Genomic DNA, 21,508 nt, shown 5'->3' with positions numbered 1-21,508 from the left:
AACTAATTGAAAAGCAGTTGCAGCTTCACCTGGGACAATCACTCTCCACTAACCTGAGGTCGGATGTTGGCATTCTGATTCAGTCGCTGTCTGTTGTTCTGAAATCAAGAGAGAGATGAATGCTGGGTAGTCCTTTCTCTCTCTCCTGGATTTGCCTCAGGGCATAGCAGAGTCCATCAAATATTAACTACCTACATTATCATCAGATCATACTCTGACGCTGTGTGTGTGCTTGCATACGTGTGTGTTTGCATGATTGTGTGTATTGAAGTTGTACTAAGATAGAAAGAGTGAGTGCATACATCAGATTTCAATAGTCAGCATTGATCAACGTCATCTCAGTCGCTCTTCTAGCAAAAGTTGGCAAAGCTTTTTTGGGGAATCTGTGGTTGCCTTGGCAACCATAATCAGCTCTAATTCAGCTGAGAGATAATGTTTTATGGTCACATACACCAGATAGGTGCAGTGAAATGTGTTGCTTTACAGGGTCAGCCGTAGTACTCCAGCGGCCCTGGAGCAAATTAGGGTTAAGTGCCTTGCTCAAGGGCACACTTGTCGGCTTGGGTAATCAAACCAGCGACCTTTCGGTTACTGGCCCAACGGAATATCCTCTAGTCTACCGAACTAGATGGACATAGAGAGATAAAATGAGAGAGTGAGGTGAAAGCAGGGTCTACTAGAATGCGAGAGAGACTTCGACTGAGTTCTGGGTTTTTTCCACTGTACTGATTGAGTGATGGGTCAGGGACTGAGAGGACAGAAGCGAAAGAGTGAGAGAGAAAGGAGAAGAGAAGACTGATGTGTGACAGAGAAAGAGAAAGGGAGCAAGAGAGATAGCTGTCTTTAGAGGATTAGAACCCTAGTCCTCTCGTCTGACAGAGTGATACTAGTATATCTCTCATTCTTTTTCTCCATCAACTGGGATTACTATTACAAGTGGAAAAACATATTCCCCATCTCCTTCTCATCCACTCCTCTCTCTACTGGGGTTTCCGCTACTGTACTGCTTATAGAGGGAGAACTCACTCCCCATCTTCCTCTCCTCCTTTGGCGCTACTGGGCTTCGGACCTATCATCCATCTACCGCTCAATGCATCGGAGAGAAGAAAATATGGAGGATGGAACTCATAGATTTTCCTCCTTCTCCCTCCCTCCCTCATTCTCTTCCCTCTGGTCCATACCAGAGTTTAGGATACAGATTTAGGATCTTAAATAGATCACTATTTTGTTGCTGAGAAGGTTCCTGCACAGGAAATGCTAACTTGTACTGTATTCAAGGTATAAAAAGGCTTCTAAAGTTTGTAATTTCCACTTTAAAATGTCAGACTTAATTTGCCTTAGCAAAAAAATTATCAAACCCCTACAAATTAAAAACAAAATGTAATTATAATCCACATAATATTGTCCTGTTACTGCGGGATTATTTTCCTGCTGTAGCAAACTGGCTCAAATTAAGATGATAAATCTGTACACTGGGAGAGAAGAAGAGAGGAGATGAATAAGATAGATAGAAAGAGAGCGAGAGAGAGAGCAGGAGAGAAATAGGCGAGAGGGAGAGAGGAGAGGAGAGTGGTGCGTGGTGCTAGATGCCGTGTTTGCTTTGCTTCTCCCCGGCACAAATACACACACACAAACACAACAGGCACACTTACTCTCCTGCTGGCTCGCACCAAAACAAACCTCCCAGGCAGTGTTTGTTTCTTTGAAAGCAGCAAGTAAAGGTAAACAACAGGAGAAAGACGAGAAGGAAAAAATGAATAGTAACTGGAGGAACAAGAGAAGAGAAGAAAAGAGAAAGAGGAGAGGAGAGAGAAAATAGGAGAGGAAAACAACCTGTCACTCAATAGTAGTTGTACAGTACAAGTCAGTTGGTCCGGAATTTTCTACCACTCTCCCAGCCAATCAGATTGAGTTAGGGGATTCTCAAAGGATAAAGGGGAGGAGACAGAACAGTGTTGTTGATTGACAGCCAGAGTCCTACAGGTGGAGCCACGAATAAACGTAGAGAGAGGAGGAGAGAGCGAGAGAGAGAGCGAGCGAGCGAGCGAGAAAGGAGCAGCAAGCAGCTACACTTTACGTCCCCTTTACTTCCTTTCCTCTTTTCACTTGTTTTCTGCCTAGTTGATACCCTCCAACACTCGCGTTTACCCCAACAATTGTGACTATCGTTAGCCACTACAGAGTCAAGATGAGCCATTGCAGGAAGAGATGCAAGCGACAGCTGACCAAAGTCTTTCGATTTTTCTACCGCTTCCTCACAGGGACACTCGAGAAAGGTAGGCAGTCACTCCACTGTAACATCCCTTACCTCCAGCTCCTAAACCCCCTATACTTCTAATCCAGACCCCTGCACCGGGCTCACCTCCACAGGTAAGGTGGGAGCAGAGCTCTGGGTCTGGAGCTGCTCCTGGTTGTTGCTTCAATATACGATTGTTTGGGTCTAGGAGCTGGAGTGATCTAGCCCTATGGATCTATCTATGTGGTTCCAGCTTTGACATTCTAGGTCTAGGAGTTGGAGTGTTTAAGCTATGTGGTACTGCTGGTATCTGATATTTTATATCTCTTGGTTCTGTGTGGTCTTCTATATTGTGTGTGTGTGTGTGTGTGTGTGTGTGTGTGTGTGTGTGTGTGTGTGTGTGTGTGTGTGTGTGTGTGTGTGTGTGTGTGTGTGTGTGTGTGTGTGTGTGTGAGACATTGTACTCTGTGGCTGCCCTTACAAAAAGCACATGTCAAATTAACAGTTTCACATTTCACGTTTCACGTAATGTTTTCACATTACATGTTTTCACATGTGAAATAGCTGTTTTCACATGCTGAGCTTCAATTTCACACTTGAAATGAAATGTAGAGTTCACATATTAACACCAACTTTTCACATGTAAGGAGAATAACATATTTTTACTTCACATGTGAACTTGCAATTCCACATTTGAAAGTGAAAGTCAAATTAGCAAGTTCACATGTGAAAAACAATCATGTGAAAATCAAATTTGCAGATTCACATGTGGGGTTTAAATAATGTTATTCTCTCCACATGTGAACAGATGGTTTTGACATGTTGCAGTAGCAATGTTTACACCGGTGAACTTATGGTGACCGCATCTAAAAATCCTAAATGCGGGACATGGGAACGATTTTGTGGGACATTCGTGGAACAGTGGACAGAAAACATTTTTGGGGGGCAGGTTATTGGATCACACTCTAGTTCTGCTGCTGTATGAAGGTCACTGCCAGTTAAAGTCTATTTTTGGACTTATAAATTAATGATATGTACCTATTGATTCTTGTAGAATATAACGTATAAATGTCCCATGAGCTTAGTTCAACTGTCGTACCCCATCAGAACCCAACATATAAGCTTGTTTTACTCCAGTGTTTGTAAACAAAGTACATGTAAACAATGTGGTTTGTTTTGTGTTTGTTTTTTGTAAATGTCTGACAGGCTAACACTTTGTTAACCAGTCAGGACTCCATAAGCTGTAATTGAGCTGTGGATGTAGAATGAAAGGAAAATTGGACTGAGTGAACTCTCCATGAATCCCTCTTTCTCTCCCTCTTTCTCTCCTTCTTTTCTCTCTAGTTACTTTCAGTGATCGTGTCATATTGTTTAATATTTGTAAAAAAAACTATTGGTCACTAAATCCTGAGAAATGACGGACCATGTAAAAAACAGTTGGTCACTAAATCCTGCTAGAAGGACCTCGGCTGGCATGCCCTCACCCGTCTGAGCGTCGGCTGTGAATGCTCTCTCCCGCTGTATACTTATAGCGGGTGTTATGCTTTTTGAACATGTAAAGATGAAGTAAGGTATCAAAATATTGAAGTAAAAACAGAAAACTGCATTTTTATGTACATTTTTTGCAGGATAATATTTACAGTGTACAAACTGTTGAGCAATGAAATTATACCAGATGACCTGTTCAGTGGGTTACTGTGTGCAACAAAAGAGTGTTCAAATGAAGATCCTTCATATGTATGCCAAGAGAAGGAGGAGTATCTGGTCAATGAGTTTCTTCCTTAGTTTTTTACACAAGACATACTTGAGGGTCAGGACATACTTGGCCTACTGGGAAGGCAGGGAATTCTAAACCTGACCCTACCAGAAGGAAGGGAGCTCTGACCCTACCATGCAGGCATGATACACTGGACCTACTTGAGTGGCAATAAACTCAAAGCTTGGACACGTTTCACCTGCCAGGTAGACCCAAAACTGTAACTCTAACCCTACCAGGTGGGAAGGGAACTCAAACCCTACCGGAAAGGAAAGGAATTGTAAACCTACTGGGAAGGAAGGGAACTCTGACGTGACCCTACCAGGAAGAAATGGAGCTGGACAACTAGGTCAGGGCAGACATCAGGGGTGACTTCTGGTCGGTTACCCGTGGTGATGTCTGGCAGGTCACCTGAGGCAATATCTGGAGGTAGCAAGACCCTCAGGGCTGGAACTACCACAGTGCTAGCAGGTGGGGCCAGCAGGGACTCCAGGCCTGGGATCAGCAGGTCCCACCAGGCTGTAACTGGAGATGCCCCAATGTCTGGCATGTACCTGGCCTCTGCAGTAGCTGGCTGTGGCTCCTTCCAAGGAGCGGGCAACGAATTCAACGTGGGCTGTGCTCTGGGCGAGGAGCAGTGAGTGGCTCCTGAGGGAGAGCAGGGCTATTTGTGTCTGAAGGTTCCAGGGTTGAAGACAGTCGAACCTCGGGCACCGGAGCGTCTGCCTCTGCTAGCAGGGTATTCCCACTGGAAGGAGAGGAAGACTCCGCAACGGCAACCAGAACAGGCCCCAAAACAGCGGCTGGCTGTGGCTCCATGACTGGAGCGGGAGTCTCCTTAACTGTGGGTACTCGAGGAGCTGGCTGAGGAGGATGCAGACCTTGGTGTCGTGGACTGTGCACTCTGGAGTTGTCTTCATCTGCCTGAGAGCTAGGCCGCTCTGGAGAGCAGAAATGTACCCTATGCTCCCGTGCCTCTGGCCGGGGGGGCTTAAAGGGACATTGGTCAGGAGAGCAACTCGTCCGCCTCTGGGGAGAGGGCTCTCCCGACACTAGGGCATATACAACGTAGGTTCCAGCCGGGGGGGCCTGGAGCGACAAAGATCTGTTGAATAGCTAGGCCACCTCAGGTGGGGGTCCCAACGGTTCCGTGGAGGTGGCGAACACCCGGACGGCCTGGAGTAGTGTCTCTCAGGAGAGTTGCCGGGCCGACTCAGGGAGTACCATGATAGCTGGGAAGGCCTAGAGCAATGCTGCTAAGAGTAGCGGGGGTGGTAAGAGTGTTCCCTCAGCGGTGACTCAGGCCGGGTGGTCCTAGAGTACGCCCCCTGATCTCTTGCTGCTCATGACGCAGGTACTCATATTCCCTCATCAGCTCCCAACTAGTGAGGGCATGGTTACACCCTGACCACTGAGGATGCCTGGAGCAGGGCTGGTAGTCTCTTAGATGAGAGAGGTGTGTAGTAGGACCTCGTATGGGCTTAAGTGGGTCTTAGGGATGCAGGATAACTCGTCTGCATCCTGGGGCATGGAAACAACTCATCCAGCTTGAAGGACCATGTTAAAACTATTGGTCGCTAAATCCGGAGAAATGATGGACCATGTAAAAAACTGTTGGTAACTAAATCCCTCTAGAAGGGCCATGTAAAAACTGTTGGTAACTAAATCCTGAGAAATGATGGACCATGTAAAAAACTGTTGGTAACTAAATCCGTCTAGAAGGGCCATGTAAAAACGGTTGGCTGGTATGCCCTCACCAGTCTAAGCGGTCAGCTGTGAATGCCCTCACCCGCTATATACATACAAATGTAGTCGGAAGTTTACATACACTTAGGTTGGAGTCATTAATTAAAACTAGTTTTTCAACCACTCCACAAATTTCTTGTTAACAAACTATAGTTTTGGCAAGTCGATTGGGACATCTACTTTGTGCATGACACAAGTAATTGTTCCAACAATTGTTTACAGACAGATTATTTCACTTATAATTCATTGTATCACAATTCTAGTGGGTCAGAAGTTTACATACACTAAGTTGATTTTGCCTTTAAACAGCCTGGAACATCCCCCAAAGTATGTCATGGCTTTAGAGGTTTCTGATAGGCTAATTAGTGATAGTCACTTGAGTCAATTGGTGGTGTACCTGTGGATGTATTTCCAGGCCTACCTTCAAACTCAGTGCCTCTTTGCTTGACATCATGGGAAAATCAAGACCTCAGAAAAACAATTGTAGACCTCCACAAGTCTGGTTCATCCTTGGGAGTAATTTTCAAATGCCTGAAGGTACCATGTTCATCTGTACAACCAATAGTACGCAAGTATAAACACCATGGGACCAGGCATCCGACATACCGCTCAGGAAGGAGACGCGTTCTGTCTCCTAGAGATGATCGTACTTTGGTGTGAAAAGTGGCCACTATGGAAAATGCTGTGGTAGCGTGTGCATGTCTCTTGACTGACTGTTTACCAATACAACAATTAAACCACTTCTGAAAAAGTACTTGTGCAACCAATGCAATAATAACGCTTATGGCAGTACAGAATAATACTACATGCAATAAACAATACGCAAAGCAGCATTGGCAACTCTAACATTAAATAATAGTAACAGACATACAGTAGAACATATGGCTGAAACTTATCTAAGTAGCATGAAGTAATTAATGGTAATTACCTATTATTGCACAGCACGTACAAACCAAAATACCCCCCCCCCCCCCCCCCCCCCCCCCCGCAACTTACATTTCAATGCACCCACAACTTTCAGACATTCGTGTTACTGTCGACAACAAAAATGTCCTCCGACAAATGCGTCGGGTGCAGTGCCCAGTTAGCAGTGTGACCTCATCTTTGAACGTCAATATGCCCAACTGTTTTGATATCAGTTTATCATGATCAGATTTTGCATTATATTGAATTTACATTTTCAAATGTTATGCTTTTTAAGCATATAAAAATGAAGTAAGGTATTGAAGTATTGAAATAAAACCAGAAACTTGTATTTTTATGTACATTTTTGGGGATGTAATATTTAATAAGCCCCTCATTTATATATTTTTTATAGTGTACAAACTGGGGAGCAATGAAATTATACCAGATGACCTGTTCAGTGGGTTACTGTGTGCAACAAAAGAGTGATCAAATTAAGATCCTATGTATGCTAAGAGAAGAGGAGTATCTGGTCAATGAGTTTATTCCTTAGTTTTTTACACAAGACATGCTTGAGGGTCAGGACTTGGCCTACTGGGAAGACAGGGAACTCTAAACCTGACCCTACCAGAAGGAAGGGAACTCTAACCCTACAAGGAAGGAAGGGAACTCTGACCCTACCATGCAGGCATGATACATCTGTATGCTAAGCTCTTGTATGGACCAGAGGGAAGAGAGAGAGGGAGGGAGAAGGAGTAGTATCTGGTCAATGAGTTCCTTCCTTAGTTTTTTCTTCTCTCCGATGCATTGAGGTGTAGATGAATGAAATGTCCAAATCTCAGTAGAGCCAAAGGAGGAAAGGAAGACAGGAAGTGAGTTCTTACTGTGTGTTATTGTAAATATGCACTTTGACCTAAGCTTATGTCAAGGTACATATTTCATCCTCCATTTTCACTCTTTCATTTATCTTGTTCTTCTTTCTCTCGTTAGACTTTGACATTTGCAGAGGAGTGTTTTCATATTCAGAAAGTGCACACACACACACACACACACATGCAGCAGAGCTTCTATCAGAAATACTGTGCATCAGTCAGTCCAGTCAGTAAGTCAGTGGTCTTATAATAACCCCCTCAGCAGATCCATTAAGTATTTAGTAAATACAGCGTGTGTGTGTGTGTACTTAAATGTACGTTTACCGAGAGAGCCAGGTTTCTATGACAACCGGGTCTTGCGTGTCTGTTCCAGGAAGAGGAGAGCGAGAAAGAGAGAGGGGGTGGAGATGGAGAGAGGGGGATGGAGAAAATAGAGAGACATAGGTAAAGAAATTGACAGATAGAGGTGAATGTGGACCTCTCTGTATGGGAGCTAGCTAATAGTATGTAGGTATTTCATCAATGTCAATCGTGGTTTGTATTTCAGCATCAGGGTATTTTAGGACAGGCTAATGTAAAGGGGCCCAGCTAATATATTGTCAATCAACTGTAACAATAGATAACATTTACTGGATGGATACACATTGTGTTGACTATACATATACACGGAGTGTACAAAACATTAGGAACACTTTCCTAATATTGAGTTGCACCCCCTTTTGTCCTCAAAACAGCCTCAATTCGTTGGTGCATGTACTGTACAAGGTGTCGAAAGCATTCCACAGGGATCTTGGCCCATGTTGACTCCAATGCTTTCCACAGTTGTGTCAGGTTGGCTGGATGTCCTTTGGGTGGTGAACCATTCTTGATACACACAGGAAACTGTTGAGTTTGAAGAACCCAGCAGCGTTGAAGTTCTTTACACAAACCGGTGCAGCTGGCAACTACTACCATACCTGGTTCAAAGGCACTTAAATATTTTGTCTTGCTCATTCACCCTCTGAAAGACACACATACACAATCCATGTCTCAGCTGTCTCAAGGCTTAAAAATCATTCTTTAACCTCTCTCCTCCCCTTCATCTACATCGATTGAGGTGTATTTAATAAGTGACATCAATAGCTTTCACCTGGATTCACCCTATGTCATGGAAAGAGGTGTTCATAATGTTTTGTACACTAAGTGTATATTTTGACCCCCAGTCCACGATTAGAGGGGAACGATGAAAACCTGTAGGAGTTTAATACAATAATAGAATGAGTTCAAATGAGTTCAAAACAATTACTTTTGTAAAAGTTCATTGTAGGGGTAAAAAAAAGTATGCCACGCAGTTTGAGCAACCCATAGAAATCTCACCTAGTTTTTTTAGTAGAGTGAACCAACTTGAGTTTTTCTACCTCCCACTATTTCTGAGGGAGAGAAAGGAGGGAGGTAGAGAGAGAACTGTAACTGTGATAATCAAGTCTGTCTGGTAAAACTATAATTAAACTGGCTCTCACAGCATAGACCTGGGTTTTGAGGTGTGTCTGTTCTCCTTTCTGCCCCAGGGCTGTTATATTATTGTGAAACTATATCTCTACTTAGACTAATTAACAGGCATTAAACACTATTTGGCAAAACTATCCCTCCCTTCCTCTCTCCTTCTCTCCCTGCTCTCTCCTCTTTCTCTCAGTACCTCTAGGCTGTCTGTTTGTTTCTTGTTTTGTGTTGTTTGTCTGACTCCTTTGATTGTCTGTCTGATAAGATACCCATTGGGTTGTGTCATTCTCTGAATGATAAGAAACCAAATATCCAGGCAGTCCTAGGCCTATATCTGATTCATAACGTAGGCATTAGCTCAGGGAGCTGACATGAGTCTTTCAGGTCTCAAGCAAGGTACTCATTACCTGAGCCTATTTCAATGAACCACCTCTGATATTTGACGTCCATCCATGTGCGAGGACGTCGGGAGATGAGCGCTGTTACCTTCAAGTACTGTAGGTTTTGGTTTTGCTAGGGCGTTGTGGACAGGGATGGCAGATGGGCGTAAGCATCTGCCTCTGATTCTAAAGGTTTGAATCCAGCGATAGAAAGTTGTTTTTATATTTTTGTTTTAAGTTAATGCCTAAACATAACCTTAAGTTAAGCTTAAGTTTGGAAGAACTTTGAAATTTGACGTTTTAAGAAACTGTTAACATCTAATTCTGACGTGAGACTGTGAGAGCTTGTAGAATATATGCCAGCGGAGTAAAGTATTGTCTTGTTGTTTTGCCAGATGGCTAATGAGCTATTCTGTGATTGTAGCTTTTGTCTTTTGTTGTGTTTTGTCTCTTATGATGTTCAGATTGATATCAGTCGGCCCTAGTCTCTAAGTCATTTACCGTAGATAAAGGCTTGCACACATGTACGGCTGTGACCGCCTGCACACACAGACACACACACACGCGCACACACACACACTTACTGTTGTGATTGAAGGAATAGAGGATACGGAGAAGTGAAAAAGAGGTAGGCAACACACAGCACACAGCAGCAAAGGGAGTTTAAAATCCCGTTAGTTTCCTTCTTGCGATCAGTAGCAGTAATTAGTCGGAGTGACATGGTGCTAAAGGAAACAAAGGGTTCATTCTTCAGCGTCCTGGGAACGTTAATACAGTACACACACTATTAATTAATGACCTCTGATTTCACAGCCCCCCATGGTGCTATACTTATCTACACACACACTCGCACACACACACCACATATATTGTATATCAGTGGTTCACTAACATGGTAAGATAGGTTTTCACATGCTTTGTAAACGGCTTCTTACTTGTTTCTTGCACATTACTTCATTGTACAGTAAATACTTGCACAGCTGCAAGGTCAGGTGCATTGTGAATAGATGGTCCAATTTTACTGATTCCATACAGAACCCAATGTAAACCCATACAGAAAGAAAAACCTATTTTAGTTATCCCTTTTTGAACCTCTAGGCAGTTTTACAAGAGTTTACATGTCTAATGATGTCACCTCTGCTCGTGTGTGTGTTAGAGAGATCCTTCTCTGACCTTTAATTCAAGTCTATATTCTAATAGTATAATAGTAATGATGTCACCTTTCTACTCCCCTGTCTTTCTCTTCCTGCCTATCTCTCCTGCTTCTGTCTCTCCGTCACGCATTCTCTTCTTTATTAAATGGATTTAAACTGTGAACATATAATAGATCATGAATAAACCACATCCTGGCTGACATGACAACTGAAGAGTTGGGAGTACTTGCAGAGGTGTGGTTTGTGTGTGTATGTGTGCACATGCTCACTTGTTGTGTGTGTTTGTGCACACATACATGTGTATTTTGTGTGAAATGACTAACGGACTGCAGCATTTTATCCAAGAGTGTGTCAATAGTCTCCACAGGAGAAAAAATGTTAATTTCCATAAGGACAAATCACTCAAAACAAACCCCATGTCTACACAGTGAGACTCCCTGTGTCTCTGTCTCTGTCGTCAGGAAGAATAGAGGAGACACTCCGCTGTGTGTGTGTGTGTGTGTGTGAGACGCTCTGATAGACACTGTATAATAGATAATATCAGGGCCCAGCAGGAGACCGTTGGGTAGAGTTGGATCCCAGTCCTGCAGATGAAGTGCTGCAATAAAGGACCTTGTAGCTGGCCCAGAACAGAGTAGCACGTCTTGCCCTTCAATGTAAACTGCGGGCTAATGTCAACAGTATGCATGTCAGTCTCTCTTGGCTCAAAGTAGAAGAGATTTACATTACTGTGTTAACAATTCCAAATTGTCTGTATAAATCAACTTACATATTAGCCTTATGTGGCCCCGCCCACTTGACACAGTTCCATTTGAATGCGATTGTTTTTGTGTTTCCGTTTCACAACTTCCGTCAACGCTAGCGAATGACCTCAGAGCGGGGGCTAGCTAATAATAAAAAAAACTTATTCATTATCACATCTTAACAAATAAACAAAAGCAAAACATGGCTCACATTCTTCACCGGGAGGAGGGAAAAGGATTGGTATTTTTTTAAGGCCGATGTTCAGCCCAGCCGACCAAGCAGCTCTTACCACTCGGCTTGAGTACTTGTATCCAACAACGGATCAGTAGAGACGGCTGGATGCGCTTGCACCGCTGGCCTTGGAAAGTCATGCAGCCTCAATTTTGTAGAAGGTCGACTCATAAGCAAAGCCACTTGCATTTCTAAGTCTAACATTACTTGACATAAGCGATTACAGCATACAAGCAGCATTCAAGCAGCCTACATGTGGTGACAGTTACTATAATCCATAGTCTAACGTTATGATAGAGTTCTCAGATGATATCTATGATCAATCTCTGCGTCACTTGGTCTTGTAATTGACTTTTATAGCCTATTTTCTTCATTCCTTTTATAGGTGAAAGTGCACAATACTACCTTATAGAATGATACAATAGTCCGGGCCTAACATAGCAGTTTAAACGTTTTGTTGGATGAAAGCTGATTTGAGAATGTCATGATTTATTGGTGATGTTAACAGGTATTTGTGAATCAACAGAACTGCTATATGTCAAATGTCATGTTGGTGAAGCATGGTAGGTTTATGGAGTTCATGTGAGTAGGGTATAATATGTATTTAAACATGTCAGCATCACATGTATTTATTTGGTGTTATTGTTTTTCTGGGTGAATAAGGTTTGTATCCTTGTGGTTGGGGGTAATGCCTAAAGTATGGTAAGTACAAGTGGTCTCATCTCAATGGGAAGAATAGCAAGGCAAGTTTAGGATGAAACTTGTGTTGTGATTAAGTGGATCACATTGTCCTCAGTCACACAACTGTTAATAATGGGATTTTCTCTGAATGTTTATATTGTAACAAACATTCCATCACAGGTGCAGAATGCAGTGTCCAGTGGGCTAACTGCCATAGACTGCACAGATGAGCAGCGACAATGGAATGCAGGGACTCTGAGGAAACTTGAGCCAAAGAGGTTAAACAGCATTGACTTCACACACCATAAGGCCAGTGACCAATATGCAGAAAAGCATCCAGAATGTCCACCCCTGCCTCCCACTCCTGCATTCCACTCACGGGGGGAATTGAATAGGAGCCTGAGACACCTTGTCACGATCGTCGTAGTGAGGAGACCAGTGTGATGTGAATACATATTTTTAATGAAAGATGAAAAAACACGAAGTACACTAAACAAACAAACAAAATAACAAGACGACCGTGACCGCTATCAAAACTGAGTGCAAACATGCAACATCACATAGACAATAACCCAGGAAATACCCCAAGAAGATGGCTGCCTAAATATGGTTCCCAATCAGAGACAACGATAAACAGCTGCCTCTAATTGAGAACCAATCTAGGCAACCATAGACATACATAAACACCTAGATGGTAAACAACCCCATAAACCTACAAAACCCCTAGACAGTACAAAAACACATACATCACCCATGTCACACCCTGACCTAACCAAAATATATAAAGAAAACAAAGAATACTCAGGACAGGGCGTGACAGTACCCCCCCACAAAGGTGCGGACTCCGGCCGCAAAAACCTAATCTAAAGGGGAGGATCCGGTTGGGCCTCTTTCACGGCTGCGGCTCGGGTGCGGGATGTGGACCCCGCTCTACCTCAGTCTTGGCCCACTTAGGTGGCGCCTCAGGAGCGGGGACCCTCGCAGCGGGCCCCGGACTGAAGATCATCGTAGAGAGCGCCACTGGACGGAAAGATGCCTCTGGACTGAGGAGCGACTCTGGCAGCTCCGGACTGATGGGCAGCTGGCTGACGACTCTGGCAGCTAATGGCTGGCTGATGGCTCTGGCAGCTCCTGGCTAACTGACGGCTCTGGCAGCTCCTGGCTGGCTTACGGCTCTGGCAGCTCCTGGCTGGCTGACGGCTCTGGCAGCTCCTGGCTGGCTGATGTCTCTTGCAGCTCCTGGCTGGCTGACAGCTCTGGCAGGTCCTGGCTGATAGACGGCTATGGCAGCTCCTGGCTGACTGCCGGCTCTGGCAGCTCCTGGCTGGCCGCCCCCAACATTGTTTTAGAGAATTTGCCTCATAACCGCAGACCACGTGTATGGCGTCTTGTGGGGGTGAGCGGTTTGCTGATGTCAATGTTGTGCACAGAGTGCCCCATGGTGGCGGTGGTGTTATGGTATGGGCAGGCATAAGCTACGGTCAATGAACACAATGGCATTTTATCGATGGCAATTTGAATACACAGAAATAACGTGACGGGTTCCTTAAGGTATCTGTGACCAACGGATGCATATCTGTATTCCCAGTCATATGAAATCCATAGATTAGGGCCTAATGAATTTATTTCAATTGACCAATTTCTTCATATGAACTTTATTGTTGCATGCTGCATTTATATTTGTGTTCAGTATATCAACAAACTATCTATTAATAAGCAACTAACTATCTGTTGATAAGCAACTGCTTGCTAAGGTTACGCTTAGGGTTAGGGTAAGGTTCAGAATATGGTTTAGGCTAAAGGTTAGGGTTAGGATAAGGGTTGTCCATGGTAAGGGCTCTCCAAATAAATTGTTACCATCTTGGGTAACATAAGGGAAACTGGGCATCTAGAGGGTGGGGAGGGGGGTGGGGGGGGTTTTGCATTTAGCGAATTGCACTTATTGTCACTTAGCTAATAACGCCTAATATCACGCTAGCCATTTTACAAACATTTGAATGCTGAAAGTGACCTGCAGATGTGCCAGATCAGGAATAGACCTACCTCTCCTTGGTCAGTGCCCAAAGCTGCACACAGCGTGCAGATTGACTAGGCTACTGATATTGCCTGTTGTTGGGCGACATGCAAAATGACTTGTAGATCAATGACTGTCAAGACAATTACATGCTTAGTTTGACACTGAAGGTAAGGACACATCAATTGTCACAAAAGATGAGAGGTATTTTTGGAAAGTAGAAAGAAAGTACCTTGAGCAAAAAACAATTGTGAACCGCCGATTCTTAACGTTTGAATACATTTCCTGATACATGCAACCTGCATTTGGATTGGTTTGGGGTCCTGCGGACCGATGCAAACATTTGAACCTGGGACAGATGCATATCGGTGAATCATTACATCCCTATGTGAAACATCACCTTCATCCATCATTGACACACACACCTCTCACACACACACTAAAAATACTTAAAATAAATTCCTATTATCAGCAGTCTGACAGGGAGGAAGAGATGAGAACAGAGAAAGGAGACAAAGTGTACATAAGGAGAGGAGAAAGGTTAGGGAAGGAGAGGAGAATGGTTAGGGAAGGAGAGGAGAATGGTTAGGGAAGGAGAGGAGAATGGTTAGGGAAGGAAAGGAGAGAGGGGAGGAAAAGATAACAGCGAAAGAGATGAGTTAGTAGTAAAGAGTAGTAAAGAAGAACAGAGAAAGGGGCAGAGAGGAGAAAGAAGCGAGAGATAAGATTAAGCTTGCACATAAGGAGATGAGTGGATAAGGGAGGAGCGTGTGAGGTTGTGCGTGTGTGTGTGTGGGTTTGTGTGCGCGCTTGCGAGAGAGATAATTTCAAGGTAGGCTTAATGAACATCTGTCCCTGCTTCTCTATATCTCCCATGGCCTATGCAGTCTTAGATCTGTCATAGACATCACTCACCCCCCCCCCCCCCCCCCCCCACTTTCCCATTGAGAATTTATGAGCATGTGCTTGGAAACACGCGCACATACACACACCTGTAGTTGTGTGACTGACACTCACGAGGCATTTAGGAGAGAGAATAGATGCCACCCTCCTCAAGTTCCACCAGCTGTTGGCACTGTGTGACTGGGAGCTGCTGCGCATAGTGTGTATGGGCAAACCAACCTCCTGCTGGTTTAATTTACACAAAAGTTTGTCATATATTGTATCACCAAGCTTTTTTGGGGAGCTATTCCACAGTGTCTCTATATACAGTGTACTACACTCTTACAAAAAAAGGGTTCTTCGGCTGTCCCCTTAGGAGAACGCGTTTTTGGTTCCACATAGAACCCCTTTCGGTTCCATGTGGAACGGTTCTACTATGACTAAAAGGCTTCTACAAAGGGTCCTCCTATGGGGACAGCCAAAGTGTACACTCCTAGAGACTGACAGAGGCTGTATATAACAAATCATTTCCATTCACGTTTCAACATAATGACTAGTTCATGAAATCATGGACATTTTTTGTAGTATATTGATAAATCATACGTTTTCTAATCAGTGAAAGATCTAGTCTAACTATAGCTATTAAATGCCGGAGGGATCTCGCTATTCACATAAAGTACACACACACACAAACACACATGCACAAAAACATGCACACACACACTCACACACATTCTTGCCTCGTTCCCTGTCTATCTTTTCCATTAACTTTGTATTAACTTTGGGTTAGTAGCCAAGATTAACCTGTGTATGTGCGTGTGTGGCCTGCAGAAGCAGTAGCTTCAGAACAAAGAAACACACACACACTTACATTCTTTGTGTGTGTGCGTGCCTGCATCCCTTGCGTGTGTGTGTGTGTGCGCGCGCGTGTGTGCGTGCGTGCGTGCGTGCATATGTGCGCCTGAATTTATGCATGTGTGTGTGGGCCACTAAATGTATGTGTGACTACCCTGTGGGAATTGCTTGTCTACTCCAGTGAGCTAGTGAGACGAGACGAGACCTTGGAGAGAGATGACCTTGAAACACTCTCACTATGTCCCCTACTGAGTACTGCAGAGAGAGAGCGGGCGGGGGAGTTGAAGTTATATGAGGGAGAGCGGCTGAGAGAGAGAGGGCGAGAGAGAGAGAGAGAGAGTGAAGTAAATGGCAGAAAGGGAGATGGAAAGATAAAGGGGAAGAGAAGACAATGTAAAATAAACAAACAGTGAGGAGAGAGAGAGAGCAATGAATCATCAAGTTTCTGAATAAGAGACTTGTTGGCTCCTTATCGTTTCTCACCTCCTACATCAAGTCACTCATGACTTCATTATTTAACTCCCATACATGCATCTGAATATTCAATAGATTTGTAATCTCTCTGAAAATGTTCACATTGTTGATTTGAATGCCAGTGAGTGCTGAGACCAGGGTTGCAGTCAGAAATGTGTAACGTACCAAATCTTGCAGATAGAAATGCCAGGAAAATGACCTGCATGATTCCTCATTCCACATATCTGAGATATACAGTACCAATCAAAAGTTTGGTAACACCTACTCATTCCAGAATTTTTCTTTATTTTAACTATTTTCTACATTGTAGAATAATAGTGAAGACATCAAAACTATGAAATAACACATATGGAATCATGTAGTAACCAAAAAAGTGTTAAACAAATCCAAATATATTTTAGATTTTAGATTATTCAAAGTAGCCACCCTTTGCCTTGATGACAGCTTTGCACACGCTTGGCATTCTTTCAACCAGCTTCACCTGGAATGCTTTCCAACAAGTCTTGAAGGAGTTCCCACATATAGTGAGCACTTGTTGGCTGCTTTTTTCTTCACTCTGTGGTCCAACTGATGCAGGCCAGGTCATCTGATGTAGCACTCCATCACTCTCCTTCTTGGTCAAATAACCCTTACACATCCTGGAGGTGTGTTGGGTCCTTGTCCTGTTGAAAAACAAATTATAATCCCACGAAGCGCAAACCAAATGGGATGGCGTATTGCTGCAGAATTTGCAAAAATGTCAAATAAACTGTTTTCGCTTTGTCACTATGGGGTATTGTGTGTAGATTAACGAGGGAAATGTTTTATTTAATACATTTTAGAATAAGGCTGTAACGTAACAAAATGTGGAAAAAGTCAAGGGGTCTGAATACTTTCCGAAAGCAAAATATGTCTGTATACAGTATCTTGACAACAAACCATTCTGCAGAGGCATCGCACTGCAGAGTCATATAAAACAATGATTATAAAATAATAATGAATTAGGACAGGACAGGGTATGACAGGACAGGAAAATAGTCTTAGACAAAATACTACAATACTACTGCAATCAAAATAGACACTGTACATAACAAACACTCAAAATAATACATACATTGCAGGTTACCCATGTCATACACAGTTACATGTCTCGTATAGCCACATACATAATACATATTGCACACTGCCCTTACACATTCTGTTAGTGGCATATTGACACAGCTTAACTTGACTTATTGTTTGTAAAGAGGTTTTCATTTAGTCTCAAAGCTCATAACACTGATGGGCTTAAAGATAAACAGCGCCGTGTTCATTAGGCACCAAACGGAAGAAAACTGGAGAGAACCAGGAGAGAACCTGAACTTGTCCAATAAGAAACCACCGTTTCTTGTCCCATTAAGACCTTTCCGTTGCATGTGATAATGAACAAGTCTGCCCCTCTTTTCACACCATGTCTGCTGTGGTTCTGTCATTTGTTTGTCATGTCTCGCTCTCACAGGCAGCACACATTCGTCTGTCTTCCGTTACTCTCTGTCTCTTTCTCTCTGACCCCCCCCCCCCCCCCCCCCCCCCCCCCTCGCTGAATGTATTCTCATGGAGGAGTGTTTTGGAGTGATGTTTGTCCGTCCGTCTGTCTGTCTGTGTTCGTGTGTTGCTCTCAGGATGACGTGGCTTTCGAAGACAGTATTATCATTAGATATGGAGCGTTAGAGTCATGTCTCCTGTTGTCTTGTCTCGTCTCTTCTCGTCTCATCTGTGTCTCGTGTGGGTCTCACTACGCATCTCACAAGGGAGGCAGGGGAGTGAACTGAAGGTGAGAAAACAGCCGGTGGGGAGGGAGATGTGTTCCCCTATCACACACACAAACAAACACACACACACACGCACGCACGCACGCACACATTCATTCTTTCCACATGAAAGACCTCTCTCTCTATCTAGGGAGGGATGACACAGGGTGTTTTTACTCACAGTAGACCTACCTCCCGACCACCCAGCTCTCTCTCTCACTCTCTCTGTTTCTCTCTCTGTCTCTCTCGCTCTCTCTCTATCAAAGTGAAGCACCTTGACAGAGTTGTCAGAAGGTACACAGCCAATGTTTTACTGTTGGGTAGGTACTGTAGGTAGGAGAGTTAAAATACAGAATAGATCGAGGACATTCTACTGCATGTGGACATGTTGCCTGACATGTTATTACAATCTCAATCTATATTGTCATGCAACACAGTTTTCATTTGTGTTAAACACAAGAGATAAGAACAATGCAAACAAAACATTGACACACAAATTATTCAGAATCTACAACTATGGCTCCGTTATGCCATTTTCTGTCCTACTTTACTAAGCCACATGCTTAAATATATTTAGAGGTATAGTTTAAAACATATTTGTATGATACATATTTAAAGTGCACATCAGAATACATTTTCATTCCTATACACATATGATTCCATAAGCTTTAGAGTTCATTACTTATTTATGTATGGTGTCCTTGACTCAGCGTTTGGAACATGCATGTTTTATTGAATGGTGTTTACAGGGTTGGGGTTGAGATTAGGGTTGCGATACTGTTGCTATAGTATGGTGTTCAGATTCAATCGTTGTCATTACCATCAATCGCCGTCACTTTAATTAACTCTACCTACATACTACCTCAACTAACCGGTGCCCCCGCACATTGACTCTGTACCGGCACCCCCCTGTATATATTGTTATTTTCCACTGCCCCTCCTTAATTACTTGTTACTTTTATCTCTTAATCTTATCCATATTTTTTTTAACTGCACTGTCGGTTAGGGACTCATAGGTAAGCATTTCACTGTAAGTTTGTATTCGGCGCATGTGACTAATAAAATTTGATTTGATTTGAACTATCATCCCCATTCTCATCATTGCTATAGTATTGCCAGGCTTGGGTAGGTTACTTTCTACATGTAATAATTTACAGTTACTAGTTACCTGTCCAAAATTGTAATCAGTAATGTAACTTTTGGATAGGTCCCCTGAGTGGCGCAGCGGTCTAAGGCTTCAGGACTTGATGTGTCACTACAGACACCCTGGATCAATTTCAGGCTGTATCACAACCGGCTGTGATTGGGAGTTCCATAGGGCGGCGCACAATTGGCCCAGCGTCGTCTTGGTGTGGCCGGTGTAGGCCTTCATTGTAAATAAGAATTTGTTCTTAACTGACTTGCCTAGTTAAATGTTAAATAAAAGTTTCAAAATTATAATTACCCAAACTCAGTAACGTAATCTGATTACATTAAGTTACTTTTAGATTACTTTCACCTTAAGAGGCATTAGAAGAAGACAAACATTTATGTTACCAATTGAACAACATCTATTGCAGGATAAATCAATGTTAAGGTTGCTGGCCATATATGGATGTTAAATGTTACTTTATGGGTTGGTTATGTAGGCTTCTTCTAGACCCATTGCTTTCTACTTCATATAATAATACAATTCAATTATATCTTTACATTAGAAACAAAAGTCTATCAGAATTCCAGTCATTCCAATAAATGTTATACCCCTTGATCTTCAAGAATAGGACTCATGGAAATATGGAAGTATAGATCAGCCAGATTGTTTTACCTGAGCATAACCCCAAAACTACGGACTTATTAGCCAGCCCTACTCTGTTGTTTATGATTTTGTTGTCATTGAGGACGGATTGGATTCATTATGTGACAGTTGAGCTCATGAGGCATTTATAAGTTATATCCTTCAATAATCAATGGATATATATATATATATATAAAGTCCAAAAGTGGATATAGCAACTACAGATTGCCCCTTTAAGTCTATCAAAAGTTTGCGAGTTTGAGCATGTGTCCATTAGGCATATGGATTTTTGTTTTATATAAGCATTAATTAAATTGAGCAATAAAAGCCCCACTTTTATTCCATGGGCTGGTATCCGCACTATGCAGCTGTTGCCCAAGGTCATTTTTCACTGGCTGTCCACTGGTTTCAAAAACAATGATTGATAAGCAGCTTAAACTTCTTGAATTCAACCAATATTGGATTAAAATGCACATTTAGATTTGTGAACAGCCATCCACAACAACCACAATCCATAAGGCGCAAATAGCTAAATGAGAGCAGCAGTGAGGTTCACCTCAATGCGACATGTAGATATCAATAATACGTGATATCTCTATCACCGTAGACGACACCACTGCTGTCATCCTTACCTCCAAGCGTTTATTCAAATTGGATTATCTTTGGATGCCGACAGCAGTCGCACCATTGGAAGACATAGCCTGGACTGGAGCCTAAAAAAGCCTATTCCTGCACTTTCCCGCAATCCACCAAACACATTTGGTGTGTCATCATAGTGGTCTCTGATTGGTGGTCAGACTCGCTCAGACGGAACAAACTTAAACTGGAGCCTTTTTTCAATGCTGATTTGAATTGCATTGAGAAAACAGTGTCAAAGATGTATTTTTCTCGCAAATATCCTTTCTGAATTTAAAAGTAATCCTCGAAGTAATCATCTAGTTTTTCAAAAGTATCTGTAATCTGGTTACAATATTTTTGCTGCTAACCTAACGGATGTACATGTAATCAGTTACTCCCCACCCCTGTGTATTGCAGTAGTGGTAATATCTAATATAGGAGGTTATTTCTGTCTTCTCTGCTTTCTCTGACCGTCTGTCTTCTTTCTGATTCTTCTGACTGATCCAGGTGTGTGTGTGTGTGTGTGTGTGTGTGTGTGTGTGTGTGTGTGTGTGTGAGGGTGTGTGGCCGGTATGCTGTACACACAATACTCTTAACAATCTTATTGAAACACACATACAAACACACGCGCAAACGCACACGCAAACGTATACACACACACACACACACACACACACTGGACCATACACAGGTGTTTGTGACAGTGAGTGTAGTGTTGTGTGAGAGAACTTATCAGTGAAGCACTGCAATCAACTCTTAGGCTAAAGACAATACACCTCCATCAGGGAATGAAAAAGGGAGGGAGGAGAATGATAGAGAGGGTGGAGATTAGAAGAGAATAGGTGAAGGATGGATGAGAGGAGACAATTATTCAAGGAGAACAGGTGGGGAAAGAGGAAAGGGGAAAGGAAAGAGGTGTAGAGGTTAATTTGTCAATAAG

General features: G+C 43.0%; 1 protein-coding gene across 1 annotated transcript in view; it reads left to right on the top strand.

Annotated features, from left to right (window-relative positions):
- Window positions 1–2,001: 2,001 nt before the first annotated feature.
- LOC110502255 (Kv channel-interacting protein 2) overlaps window positions 2,002–21,508 on the top strand; it is a 96,760-nt gene continuing 77,253 nt past the window's right edge. Inside the window, exon 1 of the mRNA XM_021580155.2 lies at window positions 2,002–2,276. Within this exon, the coding sequence (XP_021435830.1) occupies window positions 2,189–2,276 (88 nt within the window). The 5' untranslated portion in view covers window positions 2,002–2,188. The remainder of the gene's footprint in view (window positions 2,277–21,508) is intronic.

This window comes from Oncorhynchus mykiss, chromosome 23 (assembly GCF_013265735.2).
Source record: "Oncorhynchus mykiss isolate Arlee chromosome 23, USDA_OmykA_1.1, whole genome shotgun sequence".
Classification (NCBI taxonomy): domain Eukaryota; kingdom Metazoa; phylum Chordata; class Actinopteri; order Salmoniformes; family Salmonidae; genus Oncorhynchus; species Oncorhynchus mykiss.
Note: the sequence above shows the minus strand (reverse complement) of the source record. Positions and strands in the feature narration are given on the sequence as shown.